Source organism: Adiantum capillus-veneris, chromosome 15 (genome assembly GCF_014529385.1).
Source record: "Adiantum capillus-veneris isolate H3 chromosome 15, ASM1452938v2, whole genome shotgun sequence".
NCBI classification, from domain to species: Eukaryota; Viridiplantae; Streptophyta; class Polypodiopsida; order Polypodiales; family Pteridaceae; genus Adiantum; species Adiantum capillus-veneris.
In genome coordinates this window covers 10,806,740-10,830,838 of record NC_140945.1, presented here as the reverse complement: position 1 = coordinate 10,830,838, position 24,099 = coordinate 10,806,740, and the positions used below count along the sequence as shown (strand labels likewise).

Here is a 24,099-nt window from a genome sequence, read left to right as displayed (position 1 = left end):
ACGGAGGGGTTTCTCCAGTTCTTGTGCTCGTAAAAAGGTTCTTTTTAATGAACATTCTCGGGGGTGGGTGGGGGGGGGGGGGGGGGGGACCAACCAATCTTTTGATCCGGAATATTGTGTCGATCTTCTCCCTCGTGTTGAGAGTTTCCTTATTTTCAGCTTGTTGATTATTCGTGTGGTCTCTCGTTTGTGACAGATATCAAAGCTTGGTCGCTTCTCTTTTTGCAAAGGAGGATGAGTCTGAGAAGGAACAGGAAGAACCATGAAGAGATGGATGAACCGCTGAAGACGAATTTCAGCAAGTAAGAGTTCATCTCGAGGAATTGCAGTAGCTTCTCACGCTGCCGGCTGTCTATAAGGTTTTGGACGAAATCAAGAAGCCGCAAGGAACAGATGCTGATGGGCTTCAGGAAAATCCTATCAGTGGTAATAACTTGAAGGAGGAAAACACCGAAAGTGGTGTTGAAGCGCACAAGGGATCTCCGGATCGGAACAAGCGGCCTTCCAAGAGCAAGGGCCAAGAAAAAGAACTCTCTCTACTGAATGAAAGCAAGGATGTGTCTATCTTTTCTTCATCATACTCTATACTACTACTTCCATTTCTCATACTGTATCTAAACCTTCTTCAAAAAAGAGAACGCCTCTTACTTCCCAATGTAATACTAAAGAGAAGCCCAAGTTCAAGAAGGATATCCGCAAGCATCACTACAAGATGCGGGTTTTCAAGTCCGGTGACAAGGATGTCAAGTTTGACAGTTACACTTGATGGAGAGACATTTCCAAGGCACCGTCTTTCACCAGATAGTTTGAAGTTGCTTTTGCCAACAGAAACTTTATCGAAAAATCCAAGTTGCGTCTTGTTGGGATGTATCTTAAGGAGACGGCAAGCAATGGTGGCTAGCCAAGATTCTAGAAGGGACACAAGCTAGAACCTGGACTCAATTTAAATATGAATTTTATGAACAATTTCTTCTGCCAGACTTCAAGAAGGACATTTGGTAGGAATGGGACTGGCGAGATGGGATTGGCTCGCATAGAAGGAACATGAAAAATTCACAGCTTATGTTGACAAGTATTGGTTGGCTCTTTTGAAAGTTACACCTTTCATGAAGATTTTCGATGAGGAAAATATGTGGAAACTCGAAGCAGGCCTTCAACCTCTACTTCAAAGAGCATGAGTATCCCCACGATACCCTTCAGCGGATCATAATGTAGGCAATCATTGTCGAGGATCTACATTCCACTGGTACCTCCAGACTCATGGAACACAACACGTACCGTGTAAGGCAAAGAGCGGTCTATGATGATCATGGTGACCAAGGCAAAAAGCATTCCCCTGAGGACTCGGATCAACCTAAGAAGCCAAATGGTACCGACAAACGGCTCAAGTATCTTATGTTGAATCAAGTAAACCTTCAAAGAGCAAGGAAGGTGTTTCTACTGTGGTGAGAAAGGACACATGAAGATTGACTGCCTTGTTCGGCAATAACGGTAGGAGCAAGCATCTTCAAAGAAGAAACAATTGAAGAAGGAACCCGCTCCACTGAGCTCGAATTCTATTCTTGATGTTCAAGGGAATACGAAAACATAAAAGGGAAGCATCGGCTTCTAAAGGGTTGGGGATCTGTGACTGGTCACTTTTGGATCGGCATTCGAGGGGTTGACTACCAATGCAACTCCCGCGCAAGGACAACCTAATCTTCGGATTGGCAAGTACAAGGACCGTGAATCATTTTTGATGGCACCCATTGAGGGATGTGATATCATCTTGGGTATGCCATGGCACTACCATATGCAACCGGTCCCAGATTATGTGGAAAAGATCCTCGCTTTTGAGCATGAGGGCAAGGACATTAAATTTTTTGCTGATGCTAGGGGTTGGCTATTCCCTATTGTAAGCCATATCTCCATTAAAAAGTAAATAAAGAATTGCGTGTTCTGCTTACTTGATTTTTGCATGGGAAAAGGACAAAACTAACGAGAGTTCTCTCTAGTTTGGAAATTAAATGTTTTCAATTTATCCTCGATTCATCTAGGTATATTTTTTATTCGTATAGCGGACATGCAGATTTCACATCATGAAGTTTTCGTCCGAGTTACGAACAGTTGATATTGTGCTAATTCTTTCTATCTTTTGTGGTGCGTATGTCCTATCAACCACCTCATTTTTTAATTTTTGTGCTAATTTTTCAGACTTAATGCTTCCTTTAATGCTAGGCTTCATTATGGCCGAGTCTGCCCTTGATCTCCGGAGTCATGATAGAAACTCAGTACGTTGAACTTTTGTCGATGTATGCTCATTTGTGTGTGCGTGTGGTGTTGGGGAGCATATGTTAGTACCTAGTTCTACATCCACTATTGGGCAGTGAGGAACGTTAGTGGGGATCTTGTGGTATTTAGTCAATACGATGCATGATGGAGCTGATGGTTATATTGTCTTGTGGGTGACTACCATGGGGCTATACCTTGCACTTTCCTGTAAGGGTGAATCTGGGCTTACCCCGGATTCATCTAGGTATATTTTTTAGTCGTATAGTAGACATGCAAACTTCACATTGTGAATTTTTTGTGTGAGTTACGACCAATTGATATTGTGCTAATTCTTTCTATCTTTTGTGGTGCGTATGTCCTATCAACTATCTCATTTTTGTGCAATTTTTCCGACTTAATGCTTCCTTTAAGCTAGGCTTCATTATGGTTGAGTCTGCCCTTGATCTCTGGAGTCATGACAAAAACTGAGTACGTTGAACTTTGTGTCGATGTATGCTCTTGTGTGTGTGCGCGTGGTGTTGGGGAGCATATGTTAGTACCTAGTTCTACACCCACTATTGTGCACTGACGACGTTAGTGGGGATGCCATGGTATTTAGTCAATACTATGCATGATGGAGCTGATGGTTATATTGTCTTGTGGGTGACTACCATGGATCTATACCTTGCACTTTCCTTTAAGGGTGAATTTGGGCTTATCCTGGATTCATCTAGGTATATGTTTTTGATTTATTGAAAGGTATAAGGATTGTTTCACGGACAGTTTGCCGCGTCAGCAACTAGCATGAATTCCGGGTTGTCCGTACAATTGCCATGTCATCAGTTTTTATGCTATCTTTTGTGTGTGTGTGGGTCCAACTTTATTTATTGTCTATGTGTCACTTGGGCCCCATTGGACGAGGTCCCATAAGTTGGCGGAAACTCCTCTTTAGAAATAGGCCACTCGGCAAGACTTGCAAGTTGGTAAAACTTCTTCTTCTGATGTTGTTGCTTTTGCTACTTCTTCACTTAGGGTTTAGGCCCCTCGGCCGAGATTTGCAAGTCGGCTCCGTTCTTCAGTGGCTTGACCCGTCAACAGTTTGTGACATCCTAGAGAGGCACACAAAAAAGGATTTGAATTAGGTTTTCATGAGCCTTAAAAAGGCATTTACAAGGTGTTCACACACTAGGTGGTCGTCCAAGTTTGGACCCCAAGGGTTGACCCCAACATTGAACAATCACCCCCCTAAACCAAACTTGGCATAATCTTCGTCATATGCCCCCCTTGAAGTTCACTCACCCCTCTCATGATACTCAGAGTTCTAGGTTTACTCTCAACCACGAGTTTTTGGTATACTCGTAAACCGTGAGTTTTAGGTTTTTCTCACAATTAAGGGTTTTAGGTGTACCCATAACCTAGTGCTACCACAAACCACCTCTCCTCAAACAGAAAGGGTGTAGTTCAACGTAGCTACCAAACATGTGGAGTTTATGGTTTACTCCCAAACCATCGAGTTCTTGGTTAACTCTAGCTAACCTTGGGTTTAGGTTTACCCGATAACCTTGGGTTTAGGTTTACCCGATAACCTCATGAGAGATGCTTTACAGTCTCATTGGGAAGGTCTTACCGTCGACTACACTCACTTGTTGAGGCAGCGTCTAATCCCGTACAACATGGACTTTGACATAAAAGAATGATGTATTGAAACACAGGGAGGCAGATACAAACTTGTCGCTCAAGTGTCATTCAAACTTACATATTATGATTATCAAAACAAAGAAGTGTGGGACATTTGTGGGGCGTGGCCAAATTTCGTTTGGCATATATATCATGCATACATTTTTCGCCAAATAATATTTGCCTATTGCTGCTCAAGTGAACAACTGCTCAGATGAAAGGTCACTAAAAGACAAGGGAAAAAAAAGGAAGCTTTGATATTAAAAAAAAATCGACCTGGGCATCATTGCTGACGAAATTGGTGCAACCTATGGCAATGACGACAACGGTGTTGCTTGTGGTGATATCTGTGCCTGCTCTCGCTTGAACTCTTGACAGGATTGTGGATAGCAGGGGAGGATGCAGCTGTCGTGGCTTGCCTCAAGCACCGCCGAGAGAGCCTACAGGTCCTCACACGGTTTTTCGAAATGGCAGCTTGCTGCAATACCTTCATAGCCGATGTGCACAACAAAAGTAGAGGCCCTATACTTTCTCACTGATTTTGCTCAATAGGTGCTGCAATGGCCTGGCAGAACTCTAGCCTCCTGACTACTAGTGCTATTTTTATCATTGTCTTTTACTGTGTGGGCAACATCCACCAGCCGCGGCAGTTTTGGTCTTGCAAAGATTCTTTTCTTGCAATTGCATGCACAAAAGAGAGAGACTCCTCTTCTATGCCCAAAGCTGAAACCACAACTCTGATACTAGTTGGAGCTACTATGGAGGATGGAAGTGTTGGAGAGCCATAGACTACACAAAGAGAAGGATAAGGTAGCACGACAGAGAGGCACACAAAAGAGGATTTGCATTAGGTTTTCATGAGCTTTAAAAAGGCATTTACAAGGTGTTCACACACTAGGTGGCCGTCCAAGTTTGGGCTGACCCCAACATTGTAGCAGATAACCTCCTTCACGAAACCCTCTCTTTACAATTGCAGATTGCTCACTCCAGCTTCCTAGTCCGACTTCCTTTCCATGAGTTGAGATGGGGTGTTAAGAGTACAAGCATCTCTCCGGATTCGTCTAGTTGGTCCCAGTTTCTCCCAGGGACAGGTGTTAAAGAGTGAGGGCTGTTTTGTGGCTGTGCCCGGCCAGTGTGAGGTAGGTTTCTCATGACGGGTTGTGTCTAGCCGTGTTTAGCCTTGGGTTTTGGCTCAGTTCCATGGCCATTAGGCTCGTGCAGGGTTTGAGTATTTTTCCCACACCTGTCGGTATTTTGTTCCCTTTAGTGCAGAGGGCATCTGTTGTCCTTTCTACTTGTTCTCCTACATTTCTTAGGTCGTGAGGGCTGGCTGATATCTGACCGACCTGGTCTCTGTCATGTATATAGGCAGGGCAGGAGGGCTTGGGGGAGACAGTGTGTGTGCAGGCTTTGGGAGCACAGGGCGTCCCTAGGGGGCAGCCCTAGGAGGTGCAGAGGGCAGATGGGGCATGCAGCCCTAGCGTTTTTACCCATGCAGCTCAACGGTTTTTCTCCCTTTGCCAGAGGGCAGCATTCAGCCCCAACGTCTTTCATGGACAGAAGATGCAGTGCTCAGAGATCATCTCTACGGTGCAGTACCACCTTAGGGAAGCCTTTCACAGGCCTTGTGCCCATGCAGTAGCTGGTTTCCTCGACCGAGATCTAGATCCACATCTAGATCTAGCGAGAAGGAGATGCACCGGATCTATGCTCTTAGAGCATGTCGGAGGTGATGTCCATGTGGAGACCGTGTCAGTGGTCTCATGTGCAGGAGCAGTTGGCAGTGTCAGTAGCAGTCGCAGTTGTGTGCACCTCGGGTCTATCCATTCGGCATGTTAGTTCTATGCCGGACCACCCTTGGTCACTTGTATGAGCAGATTGTCATCAGCATAGAGAGCCTTGCCCAGATCTCTCTCTCTCTCTCTCTCTCTCTCTCATTCTTAGATGTCACGTCTCTTTCTACCTTAGTGATCTCTCTTCTCCACATGTTTGCCTTGTTCATGTGTTTGGCATTGCATGTGCTCTAGATTGGAGTTGAGGTACCTACCCGATCACGGGCCAGTTCTTGTCTTCATTGTATCTTCCGTTGCCACCTTTGACCATAGTTACCAGGAACGGGAATCCGGAACGGGGAACGCGGAACGGCAACTGCCATAAAACGCCATTCCCTGTTACAAGTACTCACGTTTGAAACACGGAACGGGGATTCGGAACGGGAACTTAGAACAGAAACGGGGAACGGAGACTTGAAAACGGCCATTCCCTGTTACTATGCCTTTGACACCACCATCCTTGAAATCTTTCGATTGGTTAGGCGTGTATCCCGAGTACAAATAATAAGGGTATCCATAAGGGCTCCAACCATTGTAGCTTGGTGGCGGTGGTGGTGGGCGCAATGGCGGTGGCAAAGGTGGTTGCATTGGATCAAAGTCAAGATGGCTGCACTATATTCCTGAAGACTCCCCTGATCGGAACAGACGGTTGGGAAGGTTGCTGGTTGGAAGCTCTCGTACTTTCTGGCGCCGTAAGAGGAGGTACCACATGGGGCATCAGAGGGGGTAACATGTAATTCAGAAACTGTCACAAAACGGGAGCGTACACGAGCACTTAGAAAATCTGAAAATTATAATTCTTTACAAACATGAGAGAAGGGAGAAGATCGACACAGTGTTGGGGACCAGAAGATGGGCTGGTCCCCCCCCGTTAAGAGTATTCTTTTATTCAGGGAGAATTCGTTTACAAGCACGAGAACCCGAGGAAACCTCTCCGTTCTGTAATCTTAGACCCGAAGGTCATGCTTTCCCGTAAAGGGCTTGGGCACAAGGCCGTTCCTTCCCGTAAGGGACTTAGGCGTGAAGCCGTACTTTCCCGTAAGGGACTTAGGTGTGAAGCCGTACTTTCCCGTAAGTGACTTAGGCGTGAAGCCGTACTTCCTGTGAAGGGCCTTCCCGTAAGACGGGAGATTCCTGCAAAACAAACCACACAAACACGCGACAACAATTCGTATGGCGAATCCACAATAGATACCTGTCGCTCTTGCGCGGGAAAAAGCGACTTCCATGCTTCGTAGTCTCGCGATCTCTTGCGGCAGAGTCTTCTCTTGCTGACGTTGGTACCCCCTTTGAGTGAGGGCATGTGGTGCTTTTATAGCTCCCTGGCCACGGCACGAATAGCTGCTCGCGTAGAGATCGCGGCCGTTTTTTTTTTTTTTTTTGCGTTGTTCTACCCAAAATAGGGAGAGAGAATTCGCTGGCTGGTTTTGTTGCTTTATCTTCTAAGTGGCTGTCCACTTATTAAGTGGGCGGCCGGCATATTTTAAAATTGGTCTGAACCTGCCCAAAAACTCAATAAAACCTTATAAGTTAAAACCAATGCATTTCACAACACTTCCCAGGCGTCCCTGGATGCAACCACATGCACGAATGCAATGCAAACATAGATTCCTCGCGGGAAAGCGTCTGCCTTCTCGCGATTGTTCTTGCTTTTCGTAAAAAGCTTCATTGAACCCATCTTTATTCTTGTGCTTGCGTTCTTACGCGTATTTTCTTACTCAGTTCGGATTTCTTCCTTAGCCTACGGGATGCTCCCTTACTGATGCACCCGTCACCCATCATGTGACGCATCAAGGGCACTCGTAACCCGGCCCTTTCCACCGAACGTACGGAAACTCCTTCGCGATGTTTACCGTCACCCATCAAATGACACATCAGAGTTGTCCGTTCCTGATGGCAGTTCCTGTAGCTACAATCTTTTAACAGTTCTTAGTGCACATAATAAAATATCCTAAAAAAAAAATTAATCATAAAAATAAGAAAATAGTCCAATTAGCAACAGAAACTGTTGAAAACTTTGCAGCATCGGGAGATTCTGTTGAGGATGCCGCCAAAGAATATCGCGAAGCTCGTTGAGGAGAAACTGCAAGTATGCTGCCAAATCCATGAACTCATATGAGTCTTGGGTTCTTTATGGCTTATGCCCTGTAAGACATAGCAATGAAGACGAGAGGGCGCCGAATGCACAATGGAGTAAGGGTGGGAGTGGCTAATAAGTCTTTACTAAAATTCCCAGCATAAAAATTCTTGCTCTGTTTGCACTTTGGTAGGACCGGTATGCTTTGAGAAAAGCGTATACATGAAGCTCTGATACCACTGTCACGAGATGGGCACCACGTGCCAACTGAAAAGAGCAGACTGAATAACTTTAAGCACTTCAATAACAACCGAACTGAAAGAGATGCATGATGTTGCTAAATTGGCTTTATCTGACAGAAAAATAATTCTAAATGATTTATTGGATTTATAAGTGAGAGGGTTTTCTCGCTTGGAACACCAAGGAAAAATAATTCTGAATTATTGGAATTTTAAGTGAGAGGGTTTTTCTCACTGGAGACATCCGAGTACAGAGTATTCCTAGTGCGTCATTCAAAGTAATGACTGGAGCACTGTGAATGGGAATATCTGTAAGTCCACGAGGAGCGGGTAGTTTTGATGCGTCACATCGGATGGGTGACAGGGAGCATCGGGAAGAAGTATCCGACCATCCAGGAACGGACATCTTTGATGCGTCATAGGATGGGTGACATAGAGCATCGTGAAGGAGATTGTATCGTAAGTTCGGTAGGAAAGGACTAGGTGATGGGTATTCTTGATGCGTCACAATGTGGGTGACGGGTGCATCGGAAAGGGGATATCCATAGTCAAGAGGAAATTCCAAACTGTGTTGAAATTGTGCACAAGGAAAAGCTAGCACTTGAATGAAGATATCTAGGTTCAAAGAAAACTTTGAGGAAAAACAGATGCTTTTTGAGAAAGCGGGGTTGCTTTTCGGGAAAGCAGATGCTTTTTCGTGAGGAAGTCTATGTCTGCATTGCAATTGTGCATGTGATTGCATCCAGGGACGCCTGGGAGTGCTGTGAATAGGACTAATAGTGTAAGATTATACGCAAGGACAGATACCTAGATTGATTTCTAGGAGGATTAATCTTCTTGGGATTGAGAAGGTGGAATTGAGTTAACAAATTCTCGGATGAAGAAACTTCCGATCTGTTGGAAAGACGCGAATAACGAGTTCTTACATGGTTCGTAAGTTTGATGATTGGTGAAGGATATCCTCGAGGTATTAGAGGACGGACATGAACCGGTAATGTAAATATTGAATTATTGAATTATTAAATTTTTTGAATTTTTGTTTAATTAAATTTCTAAGTTCTCTTTGAGAAAGGACTAGCTAAACTCACCATTGAGCAAGATTTGAAATTTTTCCGGTTTCTCTCTAGCAGTTCAGTTGGACCTCTACAGTTGAGGACAATTGTTTATAAGTGAGAGGGATGTTGCTAAATTGGCTTTATCTGACAGAAAAATAATTCTAAATGTGATTTATAAGTGAGAGGGTTTTCTCGCTTGGAACACCAAGGAAAAATAATCCTAAATGAATTATTGGAATTTTAAGTGAGAGGGTCTTTCTCACTGGAGACATCCGAGTACAGAGTATTCCTAGAGCATCATTCAAAGTAATGACGGGAGCATTGTGAACGGGAATATTTGTAAGTCCACCAGGAGCGGGTACTTCTAATGCGTCACATCGGATTGGTGACAGGGAGCATCGGGAAGAAGTATCCGACCATCTGGGAACGAATATCTCTCATGCGTCATAGGATGGGTGACATAGAGCATCGTGAAGGAGATTGTACCGTAAGCTCGGTAGGAAAGGACTAGGTGATGGGTAGCGTACCAATGTGGGTGACGGGTGCATCGGAAAGGGGATATCCATAGTCGAGAGGAAATTCCGAACTGTGTTGAAATTATGCACAAGGAAAAGCAAGCACTTGAATGAAGATATCCAGGGCGAGGAAACTTTGAGAAAAAACAGATGCTTTTTAAGAAAGCGAGATTGCTTTCCGGAAAGCAGATGCTTTCCCGCGAGGAAGTCTATGTCTGCATTGCAACTGTGTATGTGATTGCATCCAGGGACGCCTGGGAAGTGCTGTGAAAGCATTGTTTTTAACTTATAAGGTTTTATTGAGCTTTTGGACAGATTCGGACCATTTTTAGAGGTGACCGGCCGCCCACTTAATAAGTGGGCAGCCTATGATTAAATAAAGCAGCAAAAACCAGCCAGCGATTTCTCTCTCTTTTTTTGGCAAAGCAGTGGAAAAATAAAAAAATAAAAAATAAAAATAAAAACCGAAAAATGGCCGTGATCTCTACGCGAGCAGCCAATGCTCTGCTATCTTTTCCGTGGCCAGGGAGATATAAAAGCATCACACACCCTCTCCCAGAGAGAAGACCAACTTTCGCAAGGAGGAGATGCTATTGCAGATTTCAACCGCAAAGAAGACGTTGTTGGTGATGCCCATGGCTGCCCCAAGTGTACCCGATGTCGCCAGGACCCAGTGCGCGAGTTCCCTCGCCAAGAAGTGCCTACGGAGCGTGTTTCCATCGCGACAAGTTGCTATTTTTCTCTGTTTTCAGCCCATAAGCGTCGTAGACGGGGCTGATTTACGAGAAGGAACCCGAGAACACACCTCTTTTGTGTGTAGGATTGGAAGAGAGGATTTTCTATGTAGAGATCTCTTCTGGGGAATTGCTTTTCGAGAACTGAGTTGCGTTTCGAGCATCGAGACTTTGAAGGTAACGATTTTCATGTTATGAACTTTGAGTATTTGTTTGCAGGTGTACTTCCTCTTAGCGAGGGAGTAGGAGCAAAGGAAGGCACGAGCCTCTACAGGTGAAAAGCGCTTTGAGGAACTAGAGCCAGATTAGCCCAAGGGTTTCGTACCCAAGTTTGGGAAGTAGATCCACGGATCGGAGAGAGAGGTAGTTTCTCGAGTTGTGATCCGGAAGTTGAAATTCCCAAGTAAGGACTTCGTGTCCGCGAAAGCAGAGTTGTTCTGCGAGAAGAGGACTCTGGAAACAGAGTTATAAAAGAGTTGCAGGGATGCCATGCCTTGAGTCTCGAAGGTGAGATCCATAGGCGAGAACCTTGATTCTCGAGGATTTGGAATAAGGAACAGAAGTTCCTTGGAATAGGGTTTTGCCCTAGGAATAGAAAGCTGAGGCTTCCGGGAACCATCAAGTCTTATTCTAGAACGAACGTGGTAATATGTTCGGTTCAATTGCTTGTATAGACTTCTCCTCAGTAATAAAGATACTATTACGGGGCGGACCAGCCCATCTTCTGGTCCCCAGTATTGTGTCGATTTTCTCTCTCTCTCTCTCTCTCTCTATTTATTTCTCTCTATATCCTTTGGCTTCGGTATTAAGTGATTAATTCTATTTATGTGAGTATATTTTATATTGTTATGCGCTCCCGTTTGTGACACACGACACACGAGACATGGAGTGGTGGAGTTCCACCCCAAGAGAGCATTGGCCCCAAACCTTGGCGCCCCTCTTGGTATTTCTTTATATTGCTTGAACTCAATACAATGCCGGTACTCCATGCTCTGCACCTTCACCTAGAAGCGTGCCAGAGAATGAGCGCTTGGCTCATATTTAAAGGCCCTTGAGGCTTGGCCTCTCAAAAGCAGTTTACATGAAAAGCTAAACTCAAAAGCTGACGTTGAAAAGTTGCCCATGATAAATCATGAAAATCCGTACACTTGCCATGTCAGCATGCTGCAACGCAAATTGCGGAAATCCGTACAGTTTTCCACGTGAGCAGCCAGCGTGAATTTTGGGTTGATCGTACAGTTGCCAAGTCATCAGCTTTTACGCTATCTTGTGTGTGTGTGTGGCTCCAGCTTTATTTATTGTCTGTGTCACTTGGGCCCCATCGGACGGGGTCCCATTAGTAGGCGGAAACTCCTATTTAGAAATAGGCCACTTGGCAAGACTTTGCAAGTTGGTAAAACTTCTATTGCTGCTGCTTCTTCTTCTGCTACTTCTTCACTTAGGGTTTAGGCCCCTCGATCTGGATCTACAAGGCGGCTCCGTTCTTCAGTGGCTTGACACGTCAGCAATTTGTGACACCCTTACAAGGTAATTCTTGCTCAACAAGAGGGAATTTTGAAGCAAGTCAACAAGCTTTTGGAAAAAGGTCTAGTTTGACCGAGTACTTCGCCCTACTGCTCTCCAGTTTTACTGGTGCAGAAGAAAGATGGCACATTTCAAATGTGCATAGACCAATGATTTTTAAACAAGATCACCATCAAGAATCACTTTCCGATTCCTTGGATTGATGATATTCTCGATAGGTTACATTGTGCAAGCATCTTTAGTCGCATTGACTTGAAGAGCGGGGAGGATGTCCATAAGACTGCCTTTCGGACTACCTTTTGGACTATACGAATTTTTGGTAATGCCTTTCAACTTGACCAATGCTCCTTCCACATTCTATCGAATGATGAATCGAATTTTGAGCCCACACTGAGCTTCTACAAGAGTGTTCTTTGATTACATACTCGTCTTTTCGAAGACAGAGGAGGAACATCAGAAGCACTTAGATATAATGTTCAAGAACTACAAAAGCATGAGTTGCATGGCAATGCAAAGAAAAGTGAGTTCTTTCTCCATGAGTTCGTTCTCATGGAGATACACTATCTCGGCCATATACTATCTCACAACCAAGTGAGTATGGACCCAGCCAAGATCCAAGTGGAACAAGACTGGCCAACTCCCACTGCGGTACATGATGTACACAGCTTTTTGGGATTGTGTTCTTAATATCGGAGGTTTTGCTCATGTAGCAAGACCACTTCATGACGTAACAAGGAAGAAGATTCCCTTTCAATGGGGATTGAGACAACAAGGAGCATTTGATAGGCTCAAGTATTTATCAAGTCATGGTCCTATTTTGATAATGCTAGACTTTAGGAAACCATTCGAGATTCACTGCGATGCTTCAGGTGATTGCATTGGCGCGGTGCTCAACCAAGAAGCCCATGCGTTGGCTTATGAAAGTAGACGGCTTAAGGATAGAGAATTGCATGCCTCGGTCTACGAAAAGGAACTTATGGTTGTGATTCACGCCTTGTCTACTTGGAAGCATTATCTTCTAGGAGCAGATTTGGTGATCAAAACCGACCATTAGAGTTTGCGGTTTTCCCTTACGCAACGGAAACTATTTGAGAAGCGGATGAGATGGGCCAACTTTTTGTCCATGTTTCACTTCAAGATCCTTCATACGGTTGGAGTAAGAATGTGGTTGCGGATGCACTGTCTAGACGACCAAGGGTGAATGCAATTACATCTGTATATCACCAGGATTTGGAATCACTTCAAGAATTTTATGCGAATGAGCCAACCTTCTCCTCCATTTGGACCTCCATTTGGAGTAAGTTACATAACGGAGAGAACGAATATCCCTATTCCATTCGGGATGGTTACCTCCATCACCACCAGGCAATTTGCGTGGCGGTGCCATTGAGGAAGAATATTATGGATGAAGCACGTGCTTCGCCTTATGCGAGTAACCGGGGTATTCTTTCTACGACTTGAGCATTGGAAAGATATTTCTTTTGGCCAAGCCTTAAAGCAGGCATCGATCAGTATGCCAAGGAATGTTTGGTGTACCAAAAAGTCAAGTACGATCGGCATAAGACGCCTGGGTTACTCCAACCTTCAGTTTCTCTCGTGTGTGTTGCATTAGATCTTTGGCTTGGGGTGTCCAAGTCTAATACACGGAGCTTCGTCTTTCCATTTACAAGAAGGAACTCATGGTAGTGATACATGCTCTCTCAATTTGGAAGCATTACCTTCTCGGGGCAGATTTGATCAAAACAGATCATCAGAGTCTTCGATACTTTCTCTCCCAACGCAAGTTGTCTGAGAAACAGATGCGATGGGCGGATTTTCTCTCTATGTTTCACATCCAAATACTACACACTTCTTGAAATAAGAATATAGTTACTGACGCTCTTTCCCAATGGCCTCAAGTAAATGCTATAACGAGTGTACATAATTAGGAGTTAGAATCTCTACCCCAGATGTAGCCTGACGACTTAGACTTTTGCGAAATCTTGCAACGGCTACAAAGTGGTAATGAAAATTTTCCCTAGTCTATTAAGGATGGATATCTTTATTTTCACTAGGCTCTTTGTGTGGCTCGTCCACTTAGAACAAAAGTGATGGATGAAGCACATGCTTCTCCTTATGTAGAACATAGAGGTATAATGTCCACAAAGGCCTTAGAAAGATATTTGCACTGGCCCACACTATGAGCTAACATAGATAAATACGGTAGACTATGTACCTTGCCAGAAGGCTAAATATGATCACCATAAAACTCTTCGCTTACTTCAACCCCTACTAGTACCCCAAGCACCCTCGAAAAGTATTGCCATGGATTTTATTATGGATCTGCGATGAACTCGGAATGGAAATGATGCAATATGGACTATTATAGACAGATTCAATACGCAAGCTCATTTCATTCCAGTAAGAAAAACCATCAAAGCTGATCACATGCCAAAGACCTTTGTGGCGCAAATCTTTAAACATCATGGTATGCCCAAAATGATTATAAGTAATTGTGACCCGCAAATGACTAGTAACTTCTGGAGAGAACTTTTTACAAATCTAGGAACTAAGCTAAATTTTTTCCAGCTTATCTTCCTCCGAGAGATGGACAAAGCGAAATCGCTAACTCCACAGTCCTAGACATTATGAAGTGCTATGTCTCAGATAACCAAGGAGAATGGGAGAAGTATTTACCTCTCGTAGAATTTGCCTATAATAACACTGTACATTCCTCTGCAGGAAAAGCTTCTTTTGAGGTTATTTACGGCAAACCACATCTTCGCCCAATCCTTCTGACCAAGGCTAAGATATTTGCAGTTGATGAATTTGTTCGAGATTTAGATACCGCTTACACTCAAGTGAAACGGGTTATCCTTAGATCTCAAGAAAAGCATAAGAAAGAAGCAGATAGATATCATTAGAAATTCAAGCTAGTCCAAGGACACTTTGCTCTTCTAAAGTTTGACAATGTAGACTTATGAAACATGCTAATCAGAAAGAGAAAGTTGTAAAACTTTCCAACAGATATTATGGCCCCTTCAAGATTACAGCCTAGATGAACGAAGTCACATTTAGACCGGATCTTCTACAGACTTGGAAAATCCATAATGCTTTTCATGTGAGTCTTCTATGACCTTTCGTTGGCAAACCTCTTGCTGAACCAGTCACCAAAGATCCCCCTGAGGTAGATAAAACTGAAGAGATATGTCTTCAAGAACATATTATACACCATCAGGAGCGCCAACTAAAGTCTGGAAGGACTCATCATAAGTATTAGTGAAGTTTAGGAATTGCTCTCCCCTAGATGATGCTCAGTGGATGACAGAGAGAAATTGAAAGAGAGATTTTTTAGACATCCTGCATAAATATCATGAAGCCCTATAGCAGTTTAGAAGCCAGAGGGATGTAATATTTTTAGCTATTACTATAAATGATTTTTGTGCACACAGAACTAATTTATGAATTTATTGGTACTAAATAATCATTTGATAGACGGGTAAATTTTCTGATGCAATGTGCCATCTTGAATTTTATCAATGTTCGGATGCAATGCAGAACATGTCAGAATAATCACATGAATAAGATGGTGTCCCCTAGTTTTTTCATAAAGATACGATTTAACATTTTTGTTGTGGCCGGCCACTTACACAATATAAATATGTCCTGGCAGGAGCAGACAGACTGAGTTGTGAAAAGTGTAGAAGCAATAGAGTTAAATATGCCTCAGTGTGGCCAAAAATTGACAATTTATCACTCATTTTCAAAGCCTAAGGTTTAAAAACGTTTTAAATGAGTGGCATGGTCAATACAAAATGGGTTAGATTTAATAACATTAAAAATAAGACTTAAAATCAGCAAGTAGCATGAGAATTAGAAAGAGGGGGGTGTTGGAGTTTTTGCGAGCTCTCTTCTCTCACGTGGAGCACAATCTGGCAAGGAATCTCACATGCTTGGCTATATAGAGGGGTAGCGCTACCTGTTGCAATCTCTAACACACACACACACACACACACACACACACACACACACACACACACACACACACACACACACACACTAAAGTACTGGTCTATGCTTGCTTTAGTTCAAATATCTCCCCCCACTTCGGTTTTTTTCACCCCCTATTGGGACTATAGAGCTTTTTTTTGCTCTGCTTTACTTTCCTTGTAATGGGGCTAGGCCCTTGCATAATCGAAGCGTGAAAAATTTGGTATGATTATAAGGGATAGGCGGCCCTGTCTACTCTCTTCCACTGTCTAAGTATGGACTTCCCAGGCAATGGCAATCGCGGGCCGAAAGTGGGATTTGCACAGTAAGGGGTGGCTAGGCGCATTCATCCCCACCTCTCTGGAAACGTGCACACCTACGTATTTAAACAGAGGTGAGGACATACCTTGGCCCTCACTTAGCCTTGGATTAGGTTTTCTTCTCTCTCTGCTCTGTATCGTTACTGTCTGAACTTGTTGAAACGATGGAGCTTGCTGCTCAAACATCTCAGGTGCCTTGTTATACCCGCTTTAGCTTTTTTTCAGTAATGCACGGTTGGCTCCGAGTGAGAGCTGGTTGGTGTAAATACTATTATGTGACCTTGAAATACTGTGCCGGACATGTTCAGCTTGTACCTTGAGACCCTCTTATGCATAAAAAAAAGGGGGGAGGATGAGTTGCTATAGAAAACGTGGGCAGATTGTTGTTTAAAACTGGTTGTTGTACTAGCTCTTTTTCAAGCCATGGAAGGTTTATAGCTTCTGGTTGTTATGGCTCTATTTTCAGCCGCTGCAGGTTGAGCACTACTAGGTGTAAAATTGGTGCTTGTAAATAACCGGTTGTAATATTGGGGCTAAGCATAAGTCTATTGCAGGTGGTCGTACTTAAACTACTAAGGGTTGCTTGTTACATTTATTTAAAAATGATCTTCTTGAAAACAAACTACTGTGCAAGACTGGCTGGGGTCTTGAGACCTCGTGTTGGTAACTGTTTCTGTTAAAAACACTGGCATGGATTGAGGTTCCTCTTGCAAGTTGGTATGGGCTCTGTGCTTGCAGCTAAGGGTTGTTGATTTCACTCATAACCACTTGGCAGTTTGCCACTACAGGGGTTGCTCTAAATTGGCCGATAAGGACTGTGTGTTTTCAAAAAAACTGTGTTGAGCCATTGCATAGTTGGCTTGGGTCCTAACCTTGCTTTGCATATGGTGAAAGACCTCTGTCAAACATTGGCAAGGATTGAAAGTTTCTAGCAGGCTCTGTGCTAGCAGCGAAGGGTTATTTTTTTCAATAAAAGGTTATCTAACCCAGCTAATAAAATGTCGATACTAATGTGGTAGCTTATGGGTTGCCGTGGTCGTAACCTTTCTCTTGGATAGTCAATATTCAAGGGGGGAGAGAGCTTGACTGACAGGATTCGGAAACTGTTGGTTTTTTTTTATAAAACTGGTTGCCACACTTGGGCTTATCACTGTTGGGATTTCATAGCAAGTAAGGGGATGGAGTGGTTTTCAAGTAACCATGACAGTTGAAACCTTAAGCATCATACTCTAATCGGGCCGGATACTACAGTCCGTGATAACTTGGCATTCTGAAGGTAAGTATACAGCTGATACTTTCGGCTTTGGGAAAAAGCTATGGCTGGTAATCCATGAGTCTACTTAGTATAGATGAGTTTTTTTGATACTCTGTTGATTGGTTATACTGGTATTTTTTGTTGCAAAAAGGGAGATGATACATTAACCTCTTTTTTTACCATTGGGCATCTTAAACAGTTTAAGTTGTTCTTGACCTCTCGGTGTGTAAAAGAACACCAATGACACCTTGAAATTGCTTCTCAGGAAGGTAAGTATATAGTTACTATTGCAAAGCATAGCTACCAAGCAATGGCGTAAAAAATAGATCTCACTATGATTAAATTGATATATGGATTCTTGGTGGGCTTCACAGCTCAATAAAAAAGGTAGAAGGTAACACTCATCGTTTGATGTAATAAGTATATAAAAGACTGCTATCATACAAGTTCTAATGAATAACCTAGCTTGTCTAAAGTAAATAAAATCAATAAGATGGACATGGATAACAACTGATAGGGTCCATTGATACCTGTAAAACACATCCAAGGCTAACTGAATTGTTGTCTTGTTTGGATGGATGCAGGTAAGGACTCTATCCTATCTTGGAGGGTTTTCTTTTCTTTGGCTAGCAACCTTACTTAATGAAGCACTCATTGAAGAACGGGGAAGTTCTTTTACTATTGGTCTAACTGAAAGAGGATCTCTTTCTTACAATCATTGTACCTAAATAATTCTGATACTGAGTTATTTTTGTACATATCTGTCCATTGTTCCTCGGCCAACTGTTCTTTTGAATGTAAAAATTCAATTATGTCTTATTAGTTAAGATTTAAACAGCTACACACACACACACGCACGCGCGCGTGCGGAGAGCTCTCTGCAAGCGCTCAATCCCCCCCTCTCCCCCCCCCCCCCCCCCCCCCCCCCCCCCCCCCTCTCTCTCTCTCTCTCTCTCTCTCTCTCTCTCTCTCTCTCTCCGTCTCTCCTTCTCCAACGTTTTCTTGCTCACTGCTCCTACAAGAGTCATGCATAGGCTACAAAGCACGCGGCGAAGGTGACAGGTAGCCATAGAAGCTTGTGTGCATGGGGAATAGCCGCACTTAGAAAGCGCAATACCGGCCGCTTGTGCAGACTTATGCAACTATGACTTGCTGATCATGCATGTATTTGTAGAGGCTCACAAGGTACTAGGCTAGATCCCAAGCTAACTAAGGTTGGCACTGACCTGTAGCAGTAGCTTGTCCACTTGGCTCAATGCACACGTGACAGACGAAGATAGAGAACTAAGGTCATCCTCGAATGAACACGTTTCTTGGACTTATTATTGTAATAGACTTGGACACCCCAAGCCAAAGATCAAGAGCAACACACGAGCAGAAACTACGAATAATTGAGTTGAGCTTGAATAGAGATAGACAGGGAGAGAGAGGAGGAGAGTCGACATCGAGATGCTGTCTAAAGAGGGGCCCAAGGGGCTCTTATAAACAGTACAGGGGATGCCCAAAAGGAGAGCCCCAAAAGCTCTAGTCCAAATGCACTGGGTATCAAAAGCATTTACTCCCAAAAACATGCCAAAATTAGCAGGGCAAAATGTGGAATTCCATACAACTGTGCCACGTCAGCATATTAGCGTAAATTCTGGCAAAAACTGCCAAGGTTGTTCTCTTGCTCACGCAATGATGTATTTTAGAGGCTCAAGGCGACTCCTTAGCACTTGACGATCCATCAGAGTATGCACCAAATGATTGGGAAGAAGAAGAACTTAAGACTCCGCCACTTGTTTCTCTTTCTTGACTTTGAAATTGAGTGTCCCCTTTTTCTTGATCTATTTTACTTTGCTGGATTCTTCTCCTTTGAATCATTTTTGACTTCTCACCCTTCTCAAGTTTGGGAAGTTGTTCTCGAATGGAGCGGTTCTCCTCTTGAAGACTATGAAGAGCTTCTAGGATCGCAACATTTGTTTCTCCCATTTGTAAACAAAGATATGCTCAAGAAAACGTACACACAAGCAATCATCTATAGGCACTAGTAGTGTAGGGGTGCGGATCAAGCCAAAGCTCTGATATCACTATAAAAGCCCCATACAACTTAGGAGTGCTTATTTCATGATTCGACACTTGTGACAACTTGTACAAATAAACAAGAGAGACAAATGCACATAACACAAGAGGCAGATTGAGGGTTGAAGATGGCACATAACACAAAAAGTATTCTGCTCAATCCAAGTACCTTAGGATTGAACTCAGTTATAATTAACCCGGTAGTGAGTTAAAGAAACTCACAATTGTAGATCATGCAAAGATGTTATATGCTATGTGTGTACATGCATGAACATAAACCATACATAAGAGAAAATGTACCAACATATACATATACAAGGGGGAATTTCAGTCCATTTTGAAAGAGAAGGAAGTAGGGCGTTTTCTTGGTTGCATCCATGGCGAAGGGAAGGGCCTATAACTTCAAGAATAGGGCTGAATATTCAGATTTTTGGGTCTGCTGCAGTAAAAACAGCAAGGTAAAGAGAGAGGGAATGGGCTTCCTTCAAGAAAGAGGGAAGGGAGATGTAGTGGGGAATGGTAGGGGTGGTGTAGAGCTGCTTGGGATGATGTTGGGCAAAAACTTCAACAAGTGGAATGGTGCTCAAGTGAGGGGAAAGGGTTGTATTTGTAGGTGAACTGGCCTTAAAAAAATTTAAGGTCTCCTTTGAACTGTGGAACACCTCCTTTGAAATCTGTGAAGCCTCCTAACACCTCCTCCTAGAATCTTCTAGAAGCTTCTAGAACCTTCCTTCTTTGGAAAACTGTTAACAAAAAGAAATATCAATATGGGTATTGAATGAAAGCTTTTTCGTGTAGATCACAATTCTAGCTTCAAACATAAATTCAAGATGCTTGTGAAAACATGTGAGCATTCAAAGCAATCAGCCCACATATGCACTATGAGCAATCTTTCATGATCATGCCATCTATTGATTGTAATTATCGTTTCTGGTGGATCTAGCCAGCACTCCAAAGCATCAATCCTTCCTGTGTGCAAGTATGTCCCCGTTATGCATGAGCTACATGTCACAGGCGTCATTTCAAGTTATCTCGGTGGGAGTGTGCATTATCAATGTTCTAACCCAGTGCGTGGTCTACCTTAACCTGTGACCATTCATTGGTGGCCATCTTAAAATGCACTATTCTTCATATCTTGAATTCAAAGAGAAAACAATTTGAGACTTAACATTATAGAGAACACTTGAAAAAGGATGCAAAGATTTGTTTTCAATTTGACTTGTGACATATCTGCTTAAATTTACTTCAAACCTTATAGAGGCTGATGGCTTCTAGTCATGTGGTATGTACTATGGAGCTCTGTGTACATGGCATAGATGCCTAGGAGGATTTTCCTTGGGACTCGACCTTGCTGATTTATTATCATTACTGAACAGATTTTGAAACTTCTTCCCACAATTGACAGCCCTATACTCCATCTTGAGAAAAACGATTTGCAATACTTTTGAATGCTTGTAATTTGTAGATATAATATTTGCTTTTGTAGATTTCACTTTATTGTTTGTTTCCAGTTCAAGTGTTTGAAGTGTTTGCAATGCTTCCAGGTATCAAAAGACATAAAGTATGCTGACAAACAGCCAATTGTGCCATGGGGACCAAGGTCAGGAAAAATCGATCAGTGTTTTTTCTCTTACACCTGTTTTGTAACTAGATATTTTTAATGCGACCACCTTTTATTTACTGATTTTGCGGTAACTTATACCCAATTTTCTAGTTGATGTCTCTCAAATAAAATTCTGCTCATTTGGCATTGTAAGAAAATTTTGTATGTGTAGTTTGGGTAAACATCAATACAGAGACATTTGGGTTGTGTACATGTATACATAACGTGATACAGATTTGATAAAATATAGAGAGCATGCTTTACTTTGTTCGTGATAGAATGCATGTAAGTCTTGCATCATACCTACTTTACTTAATACATTCACACCAGTATTTCATGCCAATATGTGTGTGCAAACCTTGGTCACCATGAGACGTGTTTGGGTAGGAGGGTAGGAACTTTCAATTATCCTCTTTTAGTCAATAAATCATACATCTAAAGGGATACAAACATACAGAAGTTCAAGCAAGCCGTGTACACTCTCTCAAAACATAACATAGCTGAAACCAGAATTCATTGATGTGATTTTGAAGAGAGCAAGAAATAGCACTTTCTTGGTTTATTCAAAGCAGGAACGGGGAAGGGGAGAGGGAGGTACTCTAGAGGAGATTGATGAGAATTTCCTGTTCAGTTTTAGGTTACGTTCCTAGTAAGTCTCATTTCTGTTGAGTGTAGCACACAGCTTATCTCAAAACATACATTAGTCAGACTTGAATCAGAGATACTATTCTGTGTTTCTAGGGTTCTACTTTCCTTGTGATTGATGAATGTGCATGCACTTTTGGAGCTCACGTGCAAGCTGTTGAACTGGGGTCATTGTTTCAGGTATGCACCTTCGAGTAAGAGAGACATCCTCATCAATCTTGCAATTTCAGCAGTATTTGTAAGTCATTACAGCAGTTTGTTCATTTGGGTGTTGGAAAACATTGTAGTTTCATGAACTCAGCAGTGTTGATAGTCGTGGGAAACTCCTCACTATCGTCCAAGTAAATCTAGAATTTATCTGAATTCAGAACTTTGACCACCTTTTCATCAAGATTAATTGGCTTTCCTGGCAGTAAGAAACTCACTCTACCGACTTATTTTCTTTTCATGTCTGGATAGGGACTCTGGATTATAAGCACTCAGTCAGCTGACTGGAAGCCTTTTCAATTTCTCATATTTGGCTATATGTGGCGCGTGTTTGATAAGCTACAACATTATGAGAAAGCAGAGCCTTTCACTCCGAGTGTACTTATTTCTCTGTTTCTCTCTGATGGCTTGGTTTGGTTTGCAAATCGTATCGTTGCTTTGTGAAGCTCTTGGGTGCATATCTAGGGGAATTACTTTTACGTTTGCTTATGATGGCTATTGTTTGCATTAGGAAGAGGAAGATGGTGAAGGGAAGAGGACCAGCAAGGGCGGAAAGAGGCTGCTCCGAACACTCGGCCTAGTCTTCAGTTGTGTGGCTGTCTGCTCTTTGGTAATACTTCTCTCACTGTTACTGGTAAAATATTACTGTTGCTATAAAGTACCCAGTACTCTGGAGGCTCAATGAGGTCGGTGTGCCGATCTTTGACCAGCAGGGATATTTGTCAACCAACATTTATGCTTTATGAGGTTATAAGTTATATGAAATTTTGCAGGCATACACAGGAATCCTTAATGGCATTGAACTTCTAGGCCAGTACATTCCTCGTTTTCTCATAAATAGTCAAGTAAGCCTAATTAACGGGATATTATTTGCACAGTTTTTCATTTGGTTTTGCTATTTTATTCTCTTACATCTGTGTCCGTCTGCAGGAACTCATCGTAACAATTGCTACCTCTATATTGCTCTTTTTCGTGGGTTCATATTACAGATAGTGGTGATATATCTTTTTTCTTCACATCATACAAAAATAAGATTTCTAGGCTAGGGAGTACAGATGGACGCAAGGTCATAGGATGGGTAGCAGGGAGATGAGTGTGGCCTCGGTTGAATGCCTAGCTCTATAGTCTAGTAAAAATTGTGTCAGCTGTAGGTACCTTGGACATTTATATGCAAACAAATTTTGTAATGATAGTTGTTAGTCAAGTTATCGGCCATGTAATCTGATATGAGTTTTGAGTCACTGCAAGCACAGAAGTAAAAGCATGCATTCAATGCATGTGGATATTGACTGTCAACTAAAAACGTATTCATTTGATTGAGGATTTCTTATGAGATGAGGATAATATGAGTCACTCTATGGGCAGTGTGCAGAGTCTTTTCATGAGCTTACTTCCAAAGCTGATTGACCACTACAGTTTATTTGAAATTAATGTTATGTCATCGGCATTAGCTGGAAGCATTGTTGTCAGTTGGTGGGGATGCTTTCAAGAGTTATGCATAACTCGCGTCAATTGTGGCAAATCATAAAGGTTTGAAGATATAATGGAAAAGTTTCCATGTTTGTGTGCATGTTCTGTGTGGTTACCACAGAATAAGCCCAATGCAAAGTTTAATTATAATTATAGTCGAGCTGCTTACAGTTTACGGGCTCTCCGCAGTGTTTACAAGTGAGCTACTCGCACAACATGACAGCATTCAGTATAGTGTCTGTCCTCAGTGTTGGGAAGCTTAATTGTGCATGCAGAGCAGATTTATACTGCAGGGGGCCAATGGTCTATCTAAGTTGTCCGTTGGGAACTGTAGCTGTTTTTGCAGGGATGCTCATCGTGCATGCAAAGCAGATTTATTCTAGGGGGACCTATGTCGTCTGGATTACTGTCATTTTAAGCAGAGGGAAATACTAGTCACATTAGGTCACAAAACCACTGTGCAAGATGTCCATTGGGTGGTGGGTAAACACATCACAAAAGGGAAGAAAGTAATATGATAGGGCTGAAATATATTGTAGCATCTGATGGCACTTTTCCCACTTGCAGAAGGGACTTAGAACTTGTTTATGCTTGAAATGTACAGAATGTAAGGCATGCCATCATTTTCTATTCATTTGTTCAAGATATCTCCACATAATGCATTCT

General features: G+C 42.7%; 1 protein-coding gene across 3 annotated transcripts in view; it reads left to right on the top strand.

Moving 5' to 3' along the window:
- Nucleotides 1–23,327, top strand: part of CJD1 (Chloroplast J-like domain 1) — a 106,574-nt gene extending 83,247 nt beyond the window's left edge. For all 3 annotated transcript variants that reach the window (XM_086530048.1, XM_086530049.1, XM_086530050.1), the window contains 6 exons: nucleotides 21,053–21,108; nucleotides 21,937–21,994; nucleotides 22,216–22,341; nucleotides 22,475–22,573; nucleotides 22,737–22,808; nucleotides 22,894–23,327. In XM_086530048.1, the coding sequence (XP_086386174.1) occupies nucleotides 21,053–21,108; nucleotides 21,937–21,994; nucleotides 22,216–22,341; nucleotides 22,475–22,573; nucleotides 22,737–22,808; nucleotides 22,894–22,956 (474 nt within the window). In that variant the 3' untranslated portion in view covers nucleotides 22,957–23,327. The remainder of the gene's footprint in view (nucleotides 1–21,052; nucleotides 21,109–21,936; nucleotides 21,995–22,215; nucleotides 22,342–22,474; nucleotides 22,574–22,736; nucleotides 22,809–22,893) is intronic.
- The last annotated feature ends 772 nt before the right edge of the window (nucleotides 23,328–24,099 follow it).